Consider the following 23,741-nt stretch of genomic DNA (forward strand, 5'->3'; position numbering starts at 1 on the left):
CGAAGTTCGCGAAAGAGAACGAATTACTGTTCACCTGAGAGGCAAATGAACTCCGTTCGAATATTTCTACAAGAATGAACGCGAATAAAGGGACGGGTCAGCGAGTGAAAGCGAGACGTGGTGAAATGTTTGCTCACAGCTGTGCTGTAGACACAAATAGAAATTGACAGGTTGTACTCACAGACTAGCTTCTCGTCGAGACTGCCTCGTGAAGTCACCGAAAGTGCACGAATGAACTCCTCGAACTCGATTGAGCCGTCCTGCGAACAAAGAAGGAAGCACATCAACCCCTCCGACGCACGTCAGTGATAAGGTCTGAATTATACACAAAAACAAAAGATGTATAAAAATGTTTTGCCTCTCTTGATTCTGCAAAGAAAAAAGAAAATTGCTGGGCACGCACTCTACCCCAGCAATGAAACATCAATTGAAGATACGAATGATAAGCATTCTTTAAATATTCACACATTGGCGACTCGACATTACGATTAAGGTATTTACAAAAAGGCCATCATTCGATCTTTGAGAACACGTGACTTCACACTGTGCGTCGCGAGACCGGACACCCGTGCCAAGATCGCAGCGAACGAAGCTTATTCAAGGAGTAGCCATTTTGACCCCGCTGTTGCTTGGATAGACAATAATATGGGATAGAACATGCGTATTGAAGTCCGCTGGCCCATACCATATGAAGAACTTCATGTAGTGACCTAAGTGAAATACATAACCTTCGTCCCACATCGCATTGTAAAACTTGACATGACTAAGGTTTTCTATTTTTGTACGTGCGTTATGTAGTTGCGCTTCAGTTTTGTACTTTATTTTTCCGTCCATTGTAGAAATCGTAGATGCCAAGGCCGCAAATGTATTACCTTTACAACAGTCTCCCCCGACAGAAAATATTCTCTACGCGCAACGCTTTTGTAAAAGAAGCTGTACTCTCTTTATAAAGCTAAGGGCAGCCATATGCTATTTACACACCGATGAACTGACTATAGTATACTGACAAAAAGGGCGTATGTTCCTGATGATTCTTTAAAATATCAGGAGTGTGACGTGACAAAAAAAAAAAAAAAAAAAAAAAAAAAGATTCCTTCGGCAAGTGCGCAAAATCTAAGCCTCAACACTGCGTTTCTGCTGTTCGGTACTCGTACCACAATTGTTGCCGCAGATCGTGTCCCATTATCGATTTATGCCATGCGGGCCGCTAAATAAAAAGTGCATAGTGCGGACTGCCATATGACGCAAAAAATTACTCTGCAAAAGGGTATCGAAACTACGGGAGCGTCGGAACATTGACGAAAATGCACGAGTCAAACGAGACGCCCTACGCGTTTTAGATAAAAAGTGAAACATCTGCCTTACGTCAAGCAAAATTAGCTTTTTTCGCTAATTGCTGTCCCATTGGAAAGTGCGTCGTGACAAACGTAATGTAGCTTTTCAGCGCAAGCTATTCAAACGGAAATATACTTGACATGACTGACGTCAGTATACCGTTCTCAGACGTCAAACGCACTCATGAGGATTTACCTGGCCAATTTACGCATTATGGATGGCGCCTCTCAAATTAGCAGCGCTTATGTCACTGCGTTAGGAGTTGTCTGCTCTGATCAGCTTGGAGAAAGTGAGGTGACGCAGCTCGTTTTGCCCGATTCCATTACGTGGGCAACTAAGCAATAAGTATTCAACCTACACACTTGATCTGGTCGACTTCTCATCATAGTCGGTTTACAGATATATATACACACAAGGCATGCGTGCGTTCGGGCACAAGACGTGATATGGATTGGCTAACGGTTGGCTGCTGAATGTTTCGCATTTTTTAGCTGAGCTATTGTTCATTCAACTACAGCTTCAAGGCACGAACCGTGCGTATTATGACCTTTTTGTCAATACCTGCCAGTAGCGTGGTGATTGCCCTAACAAGGATTTTGTGTGTGTCTTGGGCAGCAGATCGAAGGTACAAAACATTTTATTTTTCAACTCAGAGCTCAAGATACACACACTGCATGCACGCGACCTGGAAATTCGCGATCTTGTTATGTGACGGTTGTTCATCCCATCTCAAATCGGATTTTCATGAGAATTCTTCAGCGCTTTTTTACCGCCAAATATTTAGAAAACTATGTGTGTAAGACCTGAGCTGTACACCACTTTCGGTAATTTAAGAGAGCAGTGCCTGTGGTTGAATGAAATACTGATATGCGTGCTTGACAATAATTGTTCGCCGACAAGGAACGCCCACGAACAAGAGAAATATGATGTTGCAGGGGCTGACAAGCTGCATATAAACATTCGTGAGTATGCTGGAAGACCTAATTTCAATCAGTGAGTGTAGACGTTTGACTCTTCATTACACCGAGGACTTTTAATGTCGGTAAAAGCAAAACCAGACACTGCGCGACGGATTCCGGCAATCAAGGAAGGAACGACGTATGACCGTCACACGCTGAAACTTAAGCAGTTTGGCGCGTGTGTCATTTATTCGTTGTATAATTTTCCAGCTGATCTCATTTGCAGTGGTTACCTCGTTCGACTACTGTTCCCAAGAATGCGAGATCGAATCCCGGCCTCGACGGCCGTTTTTCGATGGGGGCGAAAAGCAATTCGCCCATGTGCTGTGCGATGTCAGTGCACGTTAAAGAACCCCAGGTGGTCGAAATATCCGGAGTCCTCCACTGCGACGTCTTCCATCACCCGAGTCGCTTTGGGACGTTAAACCCAACACACCAACTAAGCCATCACTTGCTTTGTATAAAGCTACAAGTATTCCGCCAAAATGTGGCGTGGCTGTACCAGTTCCGTTGTAACAGGAATCAACTTCGAAAAGAACCTGCTTGATGCCCCCTTATTTTTTTTTTATTTCCTTTGAGAAGTAACCGCCAACGTTATCAGATATCACTACGCTCTTGCGTAACCTCCTTATATGTTTCCAGCAGGTGCCGAACTTAGACTTGGTTACCCACTTCCTCTAAGCATAAAGGTCGTAAAATCCTCATTTTATTTATACAATCGTTTGTAATGAGCGCAGTGTTCATCGAAAACTCTGTGCAACCGAACAAAGGATGGAGCCTTTATACACGATGCCCACAATGCGTTACACGTTCAACATAAACCACCCAGCTTCCGCAATCACTAACTGCTGCACCGACGCATTTTTTTTTTTTTCTGGCGGATTTGTACAGTACTGTTCGCCCTCTATGGTCACAAGGTCTCGTGAAGGTTAGGATAGGTGGAGTGAGGGTCGGGACGGGGTGAGGTGGTACAACATTAACACGATTCAGGAACGTCAACCTAACAGCAACAATACGCGCGTCATAATGCATACAACGGCGCGCAACGCGATGCAGCGGCACAGATCAGGCCACCAAAGGAGTATACCTTCCGCTGGTGCTTGAAAATAGTTCTACCAGATTGTTTATTCTTCCTAAAAAGGCCCTACGGAGTGCATGTTAGAATGGAAAACGGTCGACTCACAGCTTGCGGCATTAGGAATGAAACAGAAGAAAATATTAAACAACAATTTCTTGAATTTGATTGCTTGGTTTGTGGGGTTTAGCGTCTCAAAGCGACTAAGGCTATGAGAGACGCCTTTCTTGAAATTGAGTGCTAGACACAAAAGACGGCCACTGAACACCGGCTCTTTGAGATCGAGATGGCTTTTTAAGTGCGCAGTGCACTACCACCCAGCCAATGAAGCGACGCGAGGTACGCAGGCCATACTGTCAGTTGTATAACAATGCCGTAGCTATTGCACTGCCTTCCCCGTTAAATAAGGCCACAGTAGCTAAATGAACTAAACGAGAAATGTAAACTCTTGAGCCTCGCATTCAACGACAGCGAACGTTTAAGCGTAGTGGTGCTCATCACAATTGTTGAACGAGGAACCGGAATGGCAGTAAACGTAAACGAAGAGAAGAGCACGTATATATAATACACATAGGGCGAGGTAAGCACGACACAGCCCTAACTCGAACTTACCGATTTCGAAGCTGGAAAACTTTACGCAGCTTTCTTAGACGCGTACTTTTTTTTTTCTTTGACCACAAGAATTCCACAAAGGAGTCCGAGCTTGCGCTGTTGAGCTTCGGAGCAGGCCGGGTCCCCTATTCCATGCCACCTATCAAAATCCTCCCCGTATCTCGTTTCTCATTCCGCGGGGATCAAATATGCATGGACCGGGCTAAGTGGAGAGATATGGGAGAGGCCTTCGCCCTGCAGTGGGTATAATCTGGCTGATGATGATGATGATGATGAAATATGCATGGGTTCGTTTACGAAAAAGCGCGTCGTCCCCTCTTTTCTTTTCCTCGGTCTCTAACCCTAAGAACGTTTGGTGGCGCTCGACCAAACGCGGACACTGGCCTCAAGTTGGAGAGGACAGGCACATTTAATAAATTAGTGCCTGCGTCGCGCGCAGCGGGGTGCCTTTTGTTACCGAGCGCCGCGAGTTTCTTCCTCGCTCACCATTGTGGACATTTTCTTTTTTTCTGCATTTTAATACCGTATTCCATACACTGAGTAAGCAAAGTTTCTGCCACGTGTATGCAGCACTGCCATAACTCTCTTGTTCTTGTAGCCCTGTGTCAGGATTACAACAAAGCGCAGAAACAAAAGATCCAAGGCACAACGTGTCAGTGCATACCATGTCAGGATAAATGAGGTGGAAGATTTCAATTTAGGTCCCTGAATAATGCAGGCGCGAGGAAGATGTGGGCTCTTGCGGTTTCGGCCTGGGAAAAAAAAAAGCAATTTTTTCGCGTGGTTTGTATCGAATGTCCCGGACATTCGCTTTGTTTTCCTTTTTTTTTTTCACTATACTGTTGATGCTCTTTTGCAATTTACTTTCCGGTTTTCTTCAACGCAGTTCTCATTTGCTCAGAGAGGGCCGCACAGGTAAAAGTGCGCGCGGTTCGATTTCAGGTAGAAGTTAATATAAGAGTGTGCCGAGATTTTAAGGACCTATAGCGCACCGATTAATCCACCGTTCTGCATGGTTTATTTGAAAATTTTTCAAACACTCCTGTGCCAGTGTCAGGCCCAGTTGCCACACGATTAATGCCTATAAATTCTTTGTCTCTAATGCACTTTCAACGAAAATGAAACGCGCATAATGCCACAACTTCTGAGAGGTGGTGTCTTTCCCAGCATTGACGTTGCGTTTGTTCGCTGGTTCCAAATAAAGGCGAGCACAAATTATGGATAAGACACTGGCAATTATTGTTTTGAAGGAATTACTCTACAGTGTCTATGAGAACAGCGGTAAAGTGGTGAAGGTAGTAAAACTGCAATATGTCTCTTTTACACATACGAATGAGTTTAGTCATGTTGGAATACCGGTGGCGGCCGGCGTCATCAAATTGGTTATTGGTGCGAAAGTGCAAGGCGGGTGGTTAACTGAATTCTAAGCGCTAATAGTTGCGGCCTGGCGTCTGGCTGTAATTATATGCCTCAATTTGGCTTTAATTGTAGCCACATTCATTTTCAGATCTTAAACGACGCTATCACACCCGATGGAGAGGCGCAATCAATCCTGTTCATGACGTTTTCGTGAGATAGAAACCGTTCGGTTGTGGAACACGCGCAGCCAGACCCAACAGAGCGCAGCGCTCAACTGCTCACGTGTTACTTGAGATTCCTGCTGGACGGCTTTGAACATCAATGAGAGCATTCGGAGGTTTCTGGTTGTCACTATGTGCAGGAAATATTGAACACCAAGCTCAGACAGTTTGGCGGCGTTTGCCTTAGAATCAAATTTATGAAGTACGCATGGCAGTCACAGCGTTTTTCGCTGTCAGCCTCATGCTTTACACGTAGAAACTACCAATTATAAGAAACCTACGGCTATTGCCATGCATTGGCAGCATAATAAGCACTAGCGTTGGGGAAACCCTTGCACGCGTTTTTCGTGCGAAGGGATCAGCTGTGATTAATTTTTGGCACTGAAGAAATTAATAAAAAAATTATGAGGGACTTTAGGACTAAAGTAGTGAAAGGCGAAGGTCTGAGTGCAACATTCTGCTACGCAACTGGTGTTAAATAATTAACTAATTATCACTTAGGTGGGCAATAATTATTTCAGCAATTATTTATTAATTAGTTAAATAGTAAATTACTTAAGTAGTCATCAATTGGTAATTGAATAATGACAACTAATTCGTCAATTAGTAATTGTTAATTGATTGGCATATGGTCATGTAAGGCACGCATTCGCGCATACTGTGCTGGCGCTCTGTGACTGGTCGATACCTCTATGACATCATCCCGCCAGGGCCAATCAGAACGCCGCAAAAGCGGAACACATTTTGTCCACGACAGCATAAGCCATTAAAGGTTTTCGCCAAAAAAGTGGTGCCTTATATACAATAAGCAGAGCTACGAACGATTGCGCACTCTCCAGATTGCGTTCAGAGACAGAACAGAGGAGAACCAGAGTCATACACGTTGCCGAAGTGGGCCGAGGTGTCAAACGGGCCACATGTTCCAGTATACCTAAGAGAACCGTGAGGCATGCCGTGTGGGAGTGCACAAGATTGGGCCTGTCCGACTGCAACAGCTGCGCGTAATCATCACGTGACGTTATGCACGCGTTTTTGGAAAGGTTGGTGAGGGGAAGGCACGCACGCCGGCCCTATATGCTACCTTGCTACTGTAGTTGGGTGGTTGTTGCTGGGTGTATATTTGCTCGAGAGCAAGAAAGAATCCTTCAAGTAGACTCGTGTTTGTCCCCTCGAACCCGAACCCGGGGGTGACGACTTACCGCACTGCATGCTGGGGGTTACAGCTCTGTCTTAAGACTGTATACTACTCTGGTGCTAGGAGTCTTGCGCGTGTGCCCTTTTGAGCATTGCTACAACTAGGCCTACAAACACAATAACTGTCAAGGTTGACTGACATGTGCCACGAAAGCGAAGCTTGAGTGCGGTCTAGAACCAAGTGTTCGCGACACCGGCCAGCGGCCATAGGAATTGAGGCGCCAAAGCAAGGGGAGCGGACGAACAAAATGATAAAAGAATACCATTTGAGGACATATCTGTAATCCGTAACCTAGAAACTTATATGCGCTATTTTACTTAACAATATTCTCGTGACGTAAACGCCCTTGGAAACAACAAAGCAATGTTCGCCTTCAATCACCCTTAATTTCGAGTGCTGTGGCTACTTTGGTCGTACTTGCGTTACTTCTCGGCGGTGTTGGCGCTTCTTTTTCTTTTCTTTTTTTGCAACAGTTAGAATCACAGCGTTCTGGCGCTGCTATACTCGAGAAGACGATGTGGTTCGGAACGAAGGGCGCACAGTGGGCAAAGTACTCATCCTCCGTACGAAAGCGAGATCTCCGTTGAGATCCCAAGGCGGCTGTATTACATTTGGTGTGCAGCATCGAGTGATCTCTAGTGTTGCCAGATTGGGCTATATATAGCCAAATTGGACTACTTAACATTTTTCCTGTCTCCCTGTAAGATGATTTGGCGTTGTGGCTATTTTTGGGCTATATGATTCTTGGAAGAATTAATGGTAAAATAAATGTGTTTTAGGAAGTGCGCTACGTTTGGTTAGTAGTTGCTTCAGCTTTTTCGTGTTCCACTCGCTTTTTTTTTTTTTTGTCGCGGCTTTCGTTGGAAAGCTTTACAATCCAGTTAAGATTTTGAAGATTTAGATCTGAATGTCGGATTGATGCTGTTTAGAGTGGTCCTGAAGAAAGCATGTTTGTCAAGCTGCAGAATGAAAGAAGCACTGGCTTCACATACGGGCGTTTAACCTCGGAATTGTTTTCTTATATGCCTTTTGATCACAAGAGCTCGCTTTCAGGCGGCGGGAAGGATCAGATGCTCGACCGCTGTCGTGTGCTACTTGTGGCGCGTATCAATTAAATCGTTGCTCAAAAGGCCGCTGCCTGACAACCTAGAGCTGCTGCAGAATCTCAAGGTGTTGAGGTCTAGATCCATTCGTGACACACTGTTTCGGACCTTTCGCAGAGTCATTTCCACTGTTGCAGCATCTTACACCATTGAAAGCGAGTACGGATCTTTGCAGGCGATGCTCCTGTCCCTTGCAGTGAGTGGCAGTGTGAGTGAATTCTGGCGAGCGGTCACGAAACTCACTAATAGTGCAGGCGATCCTCTCTTTCCTAACATGTCGACAATTGTATTCGCGATTATGTGTTTCCCAATTGTCACCCGTTGCAGTAGAGAGGGTTTTCAGCCTGGTCAGCATAACTAAACAGACCACAGAAACAAACTCACAGTGCGTACGTTGGAAATGATGTGTGATGTGGCTTTAAGAAGTATTGGTGCTGCAACAATTTTGAACGAAGCCCGCGTTTCTTGGATAAGTTTAATAGTGTTGCCATGTACGAGTACTAGTGAAGTGAATGAATGAATGAATGGTACAAACTGGTATGCGGGAGTACTGAAGCATATTCCTTGAGTTATCCTATGTCTAGAAAAGTATTGCGTTTTCTGCTGCGCCACTTGGTCTGTTCAAGCGTCTATTTTTGGTCACACATTTACTGATTTCTGTTCGGATTTTTAATTGCAAATAAAAACTAACAAAAGAACTTCCTATCAGCCTCTGGAGGCTCATGTTGGCGAAATTTTGTCTACTAACGGTCTTGACCTGGTTGCATGGCTGGCTATTTTTGGGCTACAGTTTTTCTATACTTTGGCTACGGCCCTCTGCGCTATCTGGCAACACTGGGTGTGCAGCTGTTAGCAGGTACCCATAGCAGTGAGAAAGCGGTCAGATGTTACTTTCGTATAATTGCTTGGTAGTTCGTACGAAAGAACATGTTCCATCGTGAATCCTGTTCATTTCCTGACACCTGAAAAGAGAGCCAATGGTACTAACATTGCATTCATTTTACTGGGGCGAAATAAGGCATACGGCAATTGTTTGCGCTCAGAAGTGCCACGATCACCGTGCGTTCGAAATGCTTTTAATGCCTAAATTATGATGCACAGTTATTTGGTGGTGCGGTACTTTGGTAATCTCGAGTGTGCATACGGATTTTATATCTCTAAGTGCCGAACCAAGCGAGAAATGTATAGCCATATCTCTCGAAAATGCGAAGTGACAGTTGCCTCACACTTTAATATATTGCCAAATTATGGCAGGTCAGAGAACAATGTATGGGTGACCGCTGGGAGTAAGCGCTTGCATCAGCGTTTACCATAACTACAAGTTTGCTGTATCTTCCGTTACTTCTTCACTGTCTGATGGCATGATGGTATGTTTCATTCTGTACGCTTTACTTTTAATACCAGAAAAGGAAATGTTTGCCCTCATATGTTTCAAAAGGCTACGCTAATTAGCTTTGAAATCGCAGCGCTGGTTATAGCAATTTCAGGCAATATATGCACAGCTGGCAGGCAGCTTATCATAGTCTGCTTATACCGGTTTTAAGACATGCCTTTTGAGCTGAAGTACAGGTAGATTTTGTTGCGTCGCTATGCTGATATTTAGTAGTGCGGAGTGGTTATAAAATAATAGACTTCGGCTTTTATCAAAATTTTGTGCTCTTGCTTATTTTTACGCGAGCAGAAACTAGATCAACGCTGTTCTGTCAAAACCCATCAATGTTGTCTGCTCGAAAACAGCTCCTAAACAGAATCAGATTCTTTCTACTCAATCTCTCAGGCATTAAAATAAAACAATTCACTCAATAAATCGCACTATGTGAACGAGAAGGTTTTGATATTCAGCGTGACACGCGACTCGAGGATGCTGAAAGTAAACACAATGAGGCATGGCTATCGAAAAATTGTGTTGGAAGCGAACACTCGCCTCTTTTTTCATCATACTTGTCTCACCTGCAGATCTGAACAACGAGAAGTTCGAGCATTTCTTTTTCTTATTCAGATCAATCATGTCCACTGATTGATTACCCGTGTTTATTGCGTGTGTTTATTTATTACTTTGGAGCAATTATTGATTGCGCGCGTTTGTTTCTTGTATTTGTTATTACTCTGATGCTTTGAAATGGGTTTCTATCGTTCCACACTTCTGCAATGCCCATCAGGACGATGTATTTGATGCTTGTACTGTTTTCACGTTAGAACTTCGGCGCTGACAAGTATTCCAGTTTTTTGCCTCATCCCCCCTACTGTAATGCCCACTAGAGCGATATGTAGGTACTTGAATAAAAAAAATAAAAAAGAAGTAAAATAAATAAATAAATAGAAACGACACGTGTCCTATGACGCTTTTGTTTACCTGTTCGTTCATCACACAGGGGGCGGTAGCTCCCCTCCACGAGTTTCTATGGAAGGCTGCGCTACTATAGTGTTCATCTAGCATCGAGCTGCCATTGAAGAAAAATAAAAAAAAAACGGGTGATAAATAGCGTCTAGCAATGTGTAGTGTATTCCCAACATCATAATTTTGTGGGGCACATGTGTCGTCGAGAGACGCCATGTATCCTAGACAGATAGCCTGGAAATGACTGCGCCTCTGCAGAGTTCCGCGTCTTAAAACCAAGGGCTGCAAGTTTTTTTTTCGGGTAACATCTAGTGCCTTCCCCAAAATTTACATCTTTCACGGCTCGGGTGCCTTATAAATTTTTGACATCGTCTGTATACGAACTGAGCTGCCGGAAATTTGAAATAACGCTGCGCTGAAGGCTGCTGTCGGAAAGCGGCGATTTGCATCCAGGAACTAAGTGCTTCGTTGACCGAAACATTCGCGATATCAGATAAAAACAGAAGAGAACACATTCATGGGGGCGCTCCGGAAACGAAACCGGAGCTTGAACGCGTTCTGAAACCGACAGTGTAGGCCGCCTTATGCGGTCAGTCGAGCTCGCTTACTTATGAAATTACGAAAGTGTGCGCTAGTTGCGCCACGCGCGGGAAACGATTACAGCGCTAACCGAAGCGGCCTTTTTCCGGCCTGCAGATCCGGTAATCAGTTTAGCCGTGTCTCCCCGGCGTACATTTACGTTCGCGACGCACAACCCATACTGTCAGGATGTGTGAGCGTATAGCAGAGTTTTGCAAAGCTTAACGCGGAAGTATAGCTTCCCGGTCGGCACGCGACGGGATTATTCAGTGAGCGCTCGTAATATATAATGAACGCAGGCTCGCCCAGCGTCGAGTAGGACACGCACGTGCGCGGCACCAACACGGGAATTACGTACATACGAATAAAAAAATTGTGGTTCAACTCTGGCTAACCCTAGTTGAACTGCGATAGCAACGCCGGAGGCTTACTCTGCCTGCTACATTATTCCCCTATCGTGCCTTGTCAGTGTCAGGTACTACATTATTGGGGACACTTAAGCTCATCCTTTAAGAGTATGACGCGAGAGCGTAAGCTACAAGCCCACATATAAATGAGAAGGGTTCAATGCAACTCAACCGAATGCGCAGCGAGAGCATTAGCTGCCGATGTTCTTCTTCTTCGTCTTCTTCGTCTTCTTCGTCTTCTTCTTCGTCTTCCTCGACTTCTTCGCCTTCTTCGTCTTCTTCTTCTTTGTCTTCGTCTTATTCTCCGTCTTCTCTTCCGTCTTCTTCGTCGTCGTCATCCTCTTCTTCTTCGTTGTCTTCTTTGTCTTCTTCTTCGTGGCTGTTCAAGGTCAAACATGGCCCTTCCCGCGACGACGCGACGGGCTGAAACCTGGCACAGTATTTCTATCGCAATAAAAAAGATAGTCCGCACTCCAAGTTTCCCCTCCACTGGGCTACGAGTTAGAAACTGAATGACGCTGGTAAGCAATCGAGACGAAAAGGCAAGACACAAAAGTCATGCTGGAAGACCAGCGGTATTTTAAAGGCAACTGTAGCTTCAGAACCTTGCATGCTTTCGTTGAAATACCTGCAGGTGATCGGCTTCGTTTTCAGCGATGAAAACCGATCCATTCTTCCTCGTATTATGCTGACTTCTGCCAAAATAAAAGTCCAACATGGAAGTAGGGATGTGTTTATCTGCATGTGCTCAAAGGAATAAAACGATGGAGACTACTTTAAGAGTGCCAGATAATCTCGAAGTTAATTCTTTTACAAGAAGTCGGAATATGGAGTCCACGATATATCTAAATTTCTTCTCCATACTTGGAGGCGCGGTCTGATATTGAGGGGCGATGCTGTCTGCCCAGTACACACCCTTCCGTTCTTTGCTGCATGCGTTGACTGTGTATAGTCTTACAGCGCGTTACGCATATCGATAACGCCTGAGAGAGGAACCTCTACACTCAGTGAATTTGAAGGCTTAGAGGAAGCAGTGCGCTGGCAACGGAAGCCCAGACTGTTTACCTCTGGTTAGAATTTGAGAAAGCATTCAGGGTTAGCTGAGTGACGTATGGAAGCGTGTAACTGATCTCACTTAGGTGACAAAGCTTATGTCGTACTTCGGATCTGTTTGATACGCCCCCTCGATTCGCCAGTGTCTTGGCCTCATGGGGCTTTGAATAGTGATGTAGTCACCTAGAGCACACTGGAATATATGTTTCCAGGTTTATTTCGGGATTTTCGATATTTCCTTAAATATTTATGTAAGTAAAATTTAAGTTTCTCATACGATTGCAACTATTGCATAGCGTGAACAAAAAAAGTTTACCCCTTGATAGTATTTTCCATTTTATTCATTCTATGGCGTTGCACTTTACTCGGAGAAGGTAGCAACAAATTTTTCGATCTACAGCTAATCCTACACGGAGGCCCTATAGACTGAAGGCTTTCGAAACGATAAGCTGGAGCTCGCGGTGAGGATAAGTTGCTTGGTACATGCTAAGCGCAAAAGCATCGGCAGCCATGCTTTCACTCGTGCTTTGCAGTGTTGTATGCACATCAAGCCTTAGATCGGCATGACCGACTGTTTTGTTGGCATCATCTTCACCGCCAGCAGACAACGGCTATAATGGATTTGCCAAACACACGCAGAACTGCACAAAGTAATAATAAAGTGACATCGCTGCCAATGGAGTAGACGTGATAAGCTGCTTAAAGAAGTGCATTGCAAAAGGAAGCATGTTATGCTGAGCAAATTATGACCATTGGGCCGTAAATTTTCAAGCAGGAAAAAGACTGTAGAGGTTCAACTATCATTGAACCAAGTTTCACCAGCCTAAGCCATCGGCCGCAGCTGCAGTCGTTTCTGTCGCTTTGATCTTGGCTCGCTTCCGAGCTTGTTAAGCTTTTCGGCTACGGACTGGTCTGGTTTCACGTTGTTCGATGGTCACGGCCGCCTGTCTGGCACGGCTGCGGTCTCTGTCTTTGGCGAGGAGGCGTATGTGTATGGCGTGTTACCTATGTTACCTAGGTTATATAAAAGAGCGGCGCAGATGGAACTTCATGAAGACGGCAATGCTAAATGCACAGCGTGAGAGTGTATTGCAGTTTTATAAGAGGCGTGATCGGCTGCGGCGACAGCTTGGGTATTTCGTGCCTGGGCACAGTGATGAAGACGATGTCTGCTGCATAGCGCGAGATGAAACAACACTCGGCGCACGAGTACGTGGCGCCATCTATGGAACACATCTATTACTAGATCTTGGAATAACGCGGAATAACACGAAACTGACAAATTAACGCAGTTGAGCGAACGACCTAAAAAAAAAGAAATACAATTCTACGGGAAAAATTGTTTAAACGAACGTAGAGTCACGCTGCAAATCAATTTCGACCAGCAGGCGTGGTTCCGTGTGCATAGAATCTTGGTAGCGAAACTCTTGCACTTGTGTGCGGCCTTCATGTGGAGTAACGAAGGCCGCAAAGTCAAAGCCAGACTCAGAACGCGTTAGGCATCTTGGGTACCACGATTGGAGGATGCAAGGACGCACATTCGCAGCTTTAAAATGTAAGTTACGTAACTACATGGCTGTAAGACCCAGGCAATGCGCAAGGGAAGATGCATTTAGCAAATTTTGTTTACAATGAAAGCACAGTTTCACTTCCTCTCCTAACGAACTCCATTACAGCATGTAGGTTCATACTGAAGTCCACGACCTCTATAGAGAGCTTAGGGGAGTTAATCACGCACGCGAGTTGTTTCTCCGAAAGTGCATTTTAGTTGCACAACTTTGTGAAACTTCATCTTTTTCACCTTTGAAACGTTTCAAAAAGATCAACCGTAGCGAACTTCACCACATTCATGAACAAGGGTGCCATCTCTTTCATCTCTTGATTATGCATAGTCGGCCAATTGTTTAAAGGTATCACTCGAGCGTCGATTGCCAGGTGTAGCGACATCGATAGAGAGCGGAAGTCAGGTGAGGAAGCGATCATGTGGCTGGAGCCAGCGTCGTATGCTTGGCTGTTCTGCTTCGTGCGAAGCAGCGCCCGTGAAACAAGTTTGGTGAATTGAGCGAGTTTTTTTTCGTATGCCATTTGCGACGCGCTTTTGTTTTCATTGATGGAGGCAAATAGGTAGCGTTCTAAGTACGACGCTAGGTCCGGTTCTGCTTGTGAGTACCGTCTCGAGGGCGTTTCTGTTAACTCAATACGCCAACACTGAGGACCTCTATTAGCTACTTGTAAGTAACGACCTTAGCTAGTTTTCTGAGCTCGCTAATTTATATATCGAAAATATCAGCCTCATTCGATATCAACCGCACTATATAATTGGCCGATTATAAGCACAAGTCATAGCTTCTTAGACCTTAATGCGTAACAGTCGTTTATGGGCAGGGGTGGCGTCGCATTATTCAGAACAACCTAGCAGACAGCCCTCATTGAGGCAGAAGTAATTGTGGGCGCGCCTTTGCCCTCGCATGCTTTCTTTTCTCGTTTATTTTCCGGCCAACCAAAGCCGAGCTTCGCCAGTCGTACGATGCCTTCAAACAAACTGCCGACTGTACGTAATGAAGGTAAGCGAATCTTCGGCAGTCGGTGCAGCTGCCGTGAACTTCTTTGGTGATAGCACGTCAAGTACCCAGTGAACACCTTTTCGCTTCTGCTTCTTGTTCTCAACTGCAAAAAGCCTCACGATTTTATTGTTTTTATGGAGGGGTGAGGGGGGGGGGGGCAACCAATATGACGGAAAAGCTCAGGGAGGACACGCCATATGCAGAACAGAGAAGTGTTATAGCTTAATTATTATAACTATAGCTGCTGTAGATCAACAGAGCGGGAACTATAAGCATGGAGGGGGTGTACGAGAAAGTTTATAGAGAAGACATGCGACTAAGACGCTCTCAAGGGTAGGGCGCCTACGGAGGGCGCATGACCGGGCTAACTAAGCACCACTGGAAAACTCTGCTGCCCCGTTATAGGTGTAACTCGGCTAATGACGGTGTTGATGACAATGGGAGCAGGCTGATGAACTTGACACCCATTACATATGGTAGTGGCCATATTTTAATTGTTCAATCACGCAATTACTGGCATGTTCTCATTCATTCATTCATTCATTCATTCATTCATTCATTCATTCATTCATTCATTCATTCCACCCTGAGCGCCGCCGGGTTCACGGCACTCCTAAGAAAGCCACCCTGCATTTACTCTTTCCCCTTAAAAACAAAGAGCAGAAGAGAAAAACTGTGGAGAGAAGAGAAAGAGAATAACGGAAAGGCAAAGAGGTGGAAAAACTGTCGTAGTTTAGTTAGTCTTCCTACCACAAAGTTAGCACTCGGCAAACCAATCTCATATTCTATCATAAAATTTTCGTAGTCCTAAACCACTCGTTTAGTCTGCTCGGGAACCTATTTCGTTCAACAGCCATAAAAGACGATAGCGCGATCACCCGCTCAAATTTGCACACCTGTATGGGGATCGTGCGGGGAGGGCAGCAGCGAGCGCAAACACTGAAAAGGGGAGTGGGCGTTGTTCCCGTCTGACGATCCCCAGAAGGAAAAATTTTGCGTGTAAAAGGCGCGCACACAGGTATAAACGAGCAAAGGGAGGAGGCCCCCTATACAAAATCTTGCATTCCTAACACCGCTGTACACGGAGTTCCCCTTCTCTCGCCCGAACTCCCACCCATGCGCGCCTCGAGAAATATGGCGGAACACCTGTGTGCCCAATGTATTAACCCCCCCTTGCGCGCCTTTTCTCCGCGAAGAGGAATAATTTGCATTCTCACATGTGGAATTTAAATCATAGCCCGTGGGCGTACAAGTTTTTATTGTCTTCATGCATGGTCGCAAGAATACTCCGCTGAGTAATAAACTTATTCTTTGCATATAAAGCGCGCATCCTTGCCTCCCAGAAGTTTGTGGCGCGAAGTCTTTTTTCAGATACATTGCCACCTCCCCCCCCCCCTTCCTCCCCCCCCCCCACACACATACCATTTCCTTGCCCTATGTGAAAGCGGTACAGACTTGGAGCTATACTGCGGTTATTTTACGTGGTGTGGTAAAAAACAGACAACGTTATTTACCGAACGCTACTAGTTTTGTCGTAACAACCGGTGCAAATTTCCAAGTATATACCACTAAACTTTCGCCAATCTGAAGAATTACTCTTCACAGTACGTAGCCTAAAATGAACCGCAGATTAATATGTGGCGTAGTGTGCATTCAAAAACAAATCAGGGACCATATTAGGGCTACGAGTATAAACTCAAAACCTGCAGTCTTTTATATCCCATTAAAGGTTCGGGAACCGCTTTTCCGGCTTCGCATCGTCCTCAGTTATTTGGGCAGTTAGCCGGGGTAAAAACAAAAGCAGATATGTCTATATATATATATATATATATATATATATATATAGCTTCCCTAGTAGTAAGTAGACGGGAAGTTTGAAATGCAGCCCTTATTAAGTCAAATAGAAGAGATCGACAGCCGTAGCCTAACGTAACCAGCGTTGCCGCACTCATTTTAGACTATAAACGTGGCCAAAGCGCAACTGGTTGCCCCAAGGCGATAGATTTCCAGTCTACCGTCCACAATCACAGCGTCAGCGTGCGCTCACCTCGTTACGTATTCGCCCCCCATTGAGACCGCTTGTGAGCGGGAACGCTGCTGCAAACACTAAGACATCTTCATAAGGAACCCCACTATCCATTAAGCAAACCCGTGCATGGCCATCGCTTCATTTCTCGCACTCCATTCTGAGCGCTATGTTCAATGACAGATACGCGCCATTCAACGAACTTAATTATTTGAATGATTTTTCGGCCGGTTTCTATAGACCTTGATCCGTTAAGTTAGAAAACGTTCATCTGAGAGCGCATCCCATTTGCATTGTTCCGTGCTGTCCATTCAGCCCGCTCTCGGCCCGTGTTAATGATTTGCACTGCGGGCTATGTACGTACTCTTCGGCTCAATTGGTTCCAGGCGCCGGATAAAATATTCCGGCCGTCAGCTAGTTTAACGTGGCAGCCAATCCGTCTGGTCCGGGTACCAGCATTCATCTCGGACCCCAACCGATTTACGATTTAATCTCCGTACTAGCATTGTTCATCCAAGCGTGGGCTAATGCAACCAGCATGGATAAAATAGTTAGTGAATGTGGTTTGAAAGTCTATAAATGACACGAACGAAGCGAGAATGAATGAACTTCTACCATCCCACGCGTCATATTATTATTGCATGACCACTTGTTTTGTAAATGTATTTTTTCCTTTGAAAGTTTAACGCACCATTGAGAGTAATGAATTTGACTTTTATAGGGTTTAAGGTCCCACAGTGACTCACGATGTGAGGGACGCTGTAGTGAAGGGCTCTTCGGACACCTGGGGTGCTTTAACTTTGCACTGACATTCAATGGCCTTTGCGTTTCACCTCCCTCGAAAACTGGCCGCTGCGGCGAGTTCGATTGAGAATTATAATAATGTGAGTATATCACCGCTGGCTTGCAAGATTGTAGAGGGTGAAAACAGCACATTAATTCGGAATATGAGCATTTTAAAAGGAATTCCGACTCGCCAATGGAACATCTGTGCGCGTCCTATAAATTTGTTAAAATCCACTATCAGCAAAACGGAAGCGCTAAGCTTTTTGCAAAATGTTGCCCTTTGTTAAATGCGGTAGGCATAATTGTCTATTGGCTGCGCTTCCAGCCGGCTAGCAGAACGCCTCTACTAGACATAAAATAATCCTTATTGCAAAGAAAGCTACTTTTCTCAATAAAGAACTGTTTGTGGTGTGCGTAACTTGCGGGTTTAACGTCCCTTTATTCTAAACTCTAAAAATGACACAAAAAGAACAACTAAATAAATGTGAGGGAAAGCCCGCACCGAGCCAGAGGTTATCGCAGGCAAGAACAAATTGAAAAAATAAAAGAAAATGAGACACTCCCAAGAGAAAATTTAAAGAAAGCCAATCAGAAGAAAACGAAAACTATGGCACAAATGTCGGGCGACTCAAGCTATGAGAGACGCCGTATTGGAGGGCTCCGGAAATTTCGACCACCTGGGGTTCTTTAACGTGCACTGACATCGCACAGCACACGGGCGCCTTGCTTTTCGTCTCCATCGAAAAGCGGCCGCCGTGGCTGGGATTCGATTTCGCATCTTTGGCAGAGTAGTCGAGCGCTCTAAAAACTGCACCACCACGGCGGGGCCCGCTGAGTTAGAACAACGGCTGTTCAATCGTCTACATACATTCTCAGATGTTTATGTTGCGTGTAGCTTATCACTGAGGCTGTTCGCCAGCGCCAACGTCTACCGTAGCAGCGGTGTAAATAGTGTGAATGCATGAGAACCCGAGCAAATTTTTATTTTAAGGCGAAATACTTTGTAGGCTCATGGAACATACCATGCGCGAGATTTGTTTGCGAAGATATTTGTTCGCGACGAGATTTGTTCGCGACGAGATTTGTTCGCGACGAGATTTGTTCGCGACGAGATTTGTTCGCGACGAGATTTGTTCGCGACGAGATTTGTTCGCGACGAGATTTGTTCGCGACGAGATTTGTTCGCGACGAGATTTGTTCGCGACGAGATTTGTTCGCGACGAGATTTGTTCGCGACGAGATTTGTTCGCGACGAGATTTGTTCGCGACGAGATTTGTTCGCGACGAGATTTGTTCGCGACGAGATTTGTTCGCGACGAGATTTGTTCGCGACGAGATTTGTTCGCGACGAGATTTGTTCGCGACGAGATTTGTTCGCGACGAGATTTGTTCGCGACGAGATTTGTTCGCGACGAGATTTGTTCGCGACGAGATTTGTTCGCGACGAGATCTGTTCGCGACGAGATCTGTTCGCGACGAGATCTGTTCGCGACGAGGTCTGTTCGCGACGAGGTCTGTTCGCGACGAGGTCTGTTCGCGACGAGATCTGTTCGCGACGAGATCTGTTCGCGACGAGATCTGTTCGCGACGAGGTCTGTTCGCGACGAGATCTGTTCGCGACGAGATCTGTTCGCGACGAGATCTGTTCGCGACGAGGTCTGTTCGCGACGAGGTCTGTTCGCGACGAGATGTGTGCGCGAAATGTGTGCGCGAAATGTGTGCGCGAAATGTGTGCGCGAGATCTATCATATTCTGCAAAAATTCCGTGTGATGTGTTCTTGTCTAGCGTTCCAGCCATCTGCAATCCCACACTTGAACGCGCGCCAAGGAACGCCACGCGACGGAAGTGATGATGTACCGTCCAAACTCACACTTGCTGGAGAACGTCTTAAAGATACAGCGCCTTTCCTTTCCTGTAAACCATTTATAATTATATGCAGCATTGCAACGAACAACAAAAAGAGGCAAACGATGAGAAGCAAATGATAGGGAGGAAGGGTAGGCTTTCGCCATTCTGCTCTTAAGAGACGTCAAAGAGGACCACTAATTTTTTAACTGGTTTTACATTTGCCTATGCAGAGATTTTGAACTTTTTTAAAGAAATATTGGCATGCTCTTCACTAAAACCAGAAATTACGGAAGGGTTTTCCCCATTTGGTCGCAATATTGTTCTGTCCTTTCCTTCCTATTCTATAATTATCCGCCCTTCGTTAGCCTCTTGCCTGCATTCGTTGCAATGCTACATATAATTTAATTGGTTTACAGGAACGGAAAGGCGCAGTATCCGTTACACTTTCGCCGGAAAGTTTTAGTTTGGACGGTACACCATCGCTCCTGTCGCGTGGCGTTCCTTGGCGCTCGTTCAGGTGTGGCGTTGCAGATGGCAGGGACGCATCCCGCCGCGGCCAATCAGAACGCCGCAAAAGTGTGACACACTTTGTCCACGACAGCATGAGCCATTAATGGCTTTCACCTTAAAATTATTTCGCCCCTTTTCAGGTTACTGTGTGCAGCCTCTGCTGCTGCTGGTCCCCTGAGAGAAACGTATGTGTGTATAGACGGGGGGTATCAAACCGTTTACTTTGGCGTGATGACCACCATTCCAGCATTTTAACAAGATAGGGTTAAATGCCCCGTTTTTCAGAAAATCTGGCGTCAGCATAGTCGGCGTCAGCGTTGTAGACAAAAAATCGTTGTCTTGGATGAGGCAGGTAATAGTTTTGAATGGTCGTTGGGTTGTGAACGTCGTCACCTGGTCATAAGGCCACGTGATATCAGCCAGTTAATAGGCGTTGCCAAGACAGGCAGTTGCTTCCAGGCAACACCACCTTATTCCAGGCAGACGCAGCCAACTCGTACTTGGCATTTCAGGTAGGATGGCGAGAGCCGACTTCCGCTTTTCAGGACCCTCACACCCCTGATTAAACATATTGCCCTAGGCCATGTTCGTAAGGCTTGGTGAAGCGGAGATTTATAAACACTGCGAGTGGTCTTGCACATAATGTAGCACCTAATGACCGTATGCTCACGAGTCTGTGTCTTATAACAGTGGCACAGAAATGATTGGTGGTCAAGCGAGAACCAAAAGGAAATGAACGCGAACGAGGATCCGGGAGGGCATGCAGCTGGGGAACGGGAGCCATTTGACACTGTCGCGTCATATACGGAGCTTAAGTGCGCCCGTCAATTTGTTTCTTTCTTCTTCTGCTCTCCACACAAATAAGCAGTTTGTTCTTTGACGCTTCAGATTAATACCTAGAGGCGGCAAGCTGAGGTGGTTCGAAGGAGCGCAGTGGTAAAGATCGACTTCGAGAGAAGTATCCAACGACTGTTGCGTTTACTATCTCGCGGGGATTGCACGCCCGCTTGGGTGAGGCAGAATTAACGGAACAAAGGTAGACATAATTGAAATTTCAAAGATGCGGTGCGCAAGCATTTGTGCTTGCATGATTGCAACCCCCACATTTCAGAAACACCGCTTTTTTATTTATGCTGTCGCTGTACTTATTCCAACGAGCACTCGCTGAAGCAATGTGGCGGGTACGTGCTAGCGACACTCTTTGCGGCAGGTAATACTCTTTCACCCGAGCCGAAGTAAACACGAGCGGCATGGGTCGGTGTTGTTGATAAACATTCGTGCCGCGAGTTTCCATCAACCAGAACTACAGGGAGGTGCACAGTGTGTATACTATAGACAGGGGCTCTTTCTGCAGACGTGGGGATGAATATTCATGAAGCGGCTAACGAATCGCGTGCTGACACAGATGAGAGTTTTGGATGCTCGTGACGCGTGACGAACGGTGCAACACGCAAAGTGTCGCACGTAAATACAAATACAACGCCAGTAAACGGGTTTTACCCTGAAAAACTGTGATGCGTCTCTTTCCCCGTTTTTTTTTTTTCCGTCGATATGGTAGAACTGACACACATCCACGACATGAGCGACATTTACGGCAAGCCAGCACAGCATAAAACGAAGGCTGGTGCCTGAGGTTTATGACGTGGTATTAGTATTTTTGCTAAAATCTCGATAACAACAAAGAACATCTTAAAAAAACTTAGTTGTGTTTTAGCTCTGGTTAACCCTATAGTTGAATTCAGAAAGCAACGGCGGAAGCATCTTTTGTCAGCTACATTATTCCCCTACGTGCCTGCGTGTCGTAGGGATAACGAGAATGCAAACGGTTCTGGCAGGCTGATTCTGATATCATCCTCCCGTATGAAAGGAGCGACCCCAGTTGGCAGCTCCTGCATGTGGCTACGGGTAACGTGAATTCAAACGTCATGGCAGCCATCTGTTTTTATGAGGGACCACAGACATGGCACACAGCGACGAGCGGTTAGACCTGTCGTAGTATTGCTTTCGCAATAAAACTTAATAAATGAACATAACCGTGGCGTAATTCTCTCACATACCAGCGAATCCTGTGTGTTTTCGGCAGATACGATATGAGCCTGCGCCTAACCAGCGCATGCAGCAGTCTCAAACTTGTGGTGGATAGCCTTGATTCAGCATAATGCGCTCCTCTTCTATTATAACGGTGTAAACTTACCGGCAGCGTCTGTATGCTTGTTTGGTTTTGGAATCTTATTTCTTTCAAGAGTATAGTCCGAAATAAGCGTACGCAGATTCATTTTCTTATCGTTACTCAGCGCTGCCCCTCTATCTGCGACTGGATTGACAACACACATCGAAACTGCCAGAGTAGGATGCGTGCTGCGCGTTGGGTGTGTGAATGCCTTTGATACAAGGCTATTCTAATGGCATTTCGAACCATAACCTACGCCGATGTAACTACTGAAGGCTGCAGTTGCACAGACACTTTCAGTTACAAAAGACCACAATGAGCTTCCAGCATGGACGTTGAACTGTCGTGGAGGTTTCGACAGACACCGAAAACTGCAGCGAATGTGGTCCGCGAACCATGCCGGTCGTTAGCAGCACGCCTGGAACGCAGTCCATTGCGATCGCTGTCCTTTCTGTTCAGCGCATCGGCAGCAAATGGGGCTGAAGACTCTCTTGCCCCACTTGGCTCCGCGAAGTTCTGGTGCTGCGGCGTCTCTGCTGCGCCAGAAAGTCTCGTCATTGTTACCAGCTCCTCACACCAACAGCAAATACTACCACCATCAATATGTGAAATCAAGCTAATGACGTTTATTTCTTCGCTGTGCGACTGTTTCTAAACAGGAGCCAAAATCTAGTTAAGGTCACTATCATGATTAGCAGTTTCTGGAGCATAACAAGCTCTGTTGGACGACAAGTGATCATCTCGCGAATATTCATCTAACCTTGTTCTGCAAAGTGCTTTGACGCCGCACTAGCGTAGGCTTGCTCCGATAGCGTTCAACACCGCCATGCCCTGGACACTGTGATGCGTGCTCATCACCACAAGTTTCACACACAGGTCTGTTTTTTTGTTAAGAAGCTATCGGTGGTGTGTGGGTGTGACCTCTGAGTAAACGACATGAAATTACTTCGAGAAAATGTTCCTTATGGGGGCATGATTTCCGTTCTCCTAAAATAAGGCTTTACAGAATGCAGCTTGGTGTTTTCTTCATTTTCCCACGAAACCTGCCACTTGGCTCCTAGTTTGCTTCGTACTGATTTAATGCAATCCCTATGTGGCAAGTTCACAGGTTTTATTTCCATGGTTCTGACATGCGCAGCACACGCGTCTGCTCTCTCATTCTCCCTAATGCCAACGTGACTGGGAACCCAATAGAATTTTATGGTACGTTTTTGGGTCGTGACGTCACTATATTGTGTACGACGCTGCCTATAAGTGGCTCCATGACATTTTTGGAGTTTAATGCAGTAAGGACGCTCAGTGAACCTGTATAAATGATGCTATTTTTGACGTTTTTGTTAGTTACTTTCCGTACAGCAGCACAAACGGCATAACCCTCAGCGGTGAAAACTGTTGTACATGTGGGCAGTCGTATGACATTTTCATTTTTTCCTTGTATTACTGCGCTTACAACATGAGCATCAGTTTTTGACCCATCAGTGTAAAATGCAGTATAATTTCTGTTTATTTCTTGAAGCGCGAGATATTCTTGCACTATGTGCTCATGTGGTGCCATTGAAGAAACAATTTTATCATTGTAAATTATTGTTCATCCATCATT

General features: G+C 45.5%; 1 protein-coding gene across 1 annotated transcript in view; it reads right to left on the minus strand.

Annotated features, from left to right (window-relative positions):
* LOC146172101 (frequenin-1-like) overlaps nt 1-23,741 on the minus strand; it is a 254,253-nt gene that overhangs the window by 18,250 nt on the left and 212,262 nt on the right. Inside the window, exon 5 of the mRNA XM_084585869.1 lies at nt 182-260. Coding sequence (XP_084441995.1) covers nt 182-260 — 79 coding nt within the window. The remainder of the gene's footprint in view (nt 1-181; nt 261-23,741) is intronic.

This window comes from Amblyomma maculatum, unplaced genomic scaffold (assembly GCF_055883805.1).
Source record: "Amblyomma maculatum isolate TAMU_Amacu unplaced genomic scaffold, ASM5588380v1 scaffold_13, whole genome shotgun sequence".
NCBI classification, from domain to species: Eukaryota; Metazoa; Arthropoda; class Arachnida; order Ixodida; family Ixodidae; genus Amblyomma; species Amblyomma maculatum.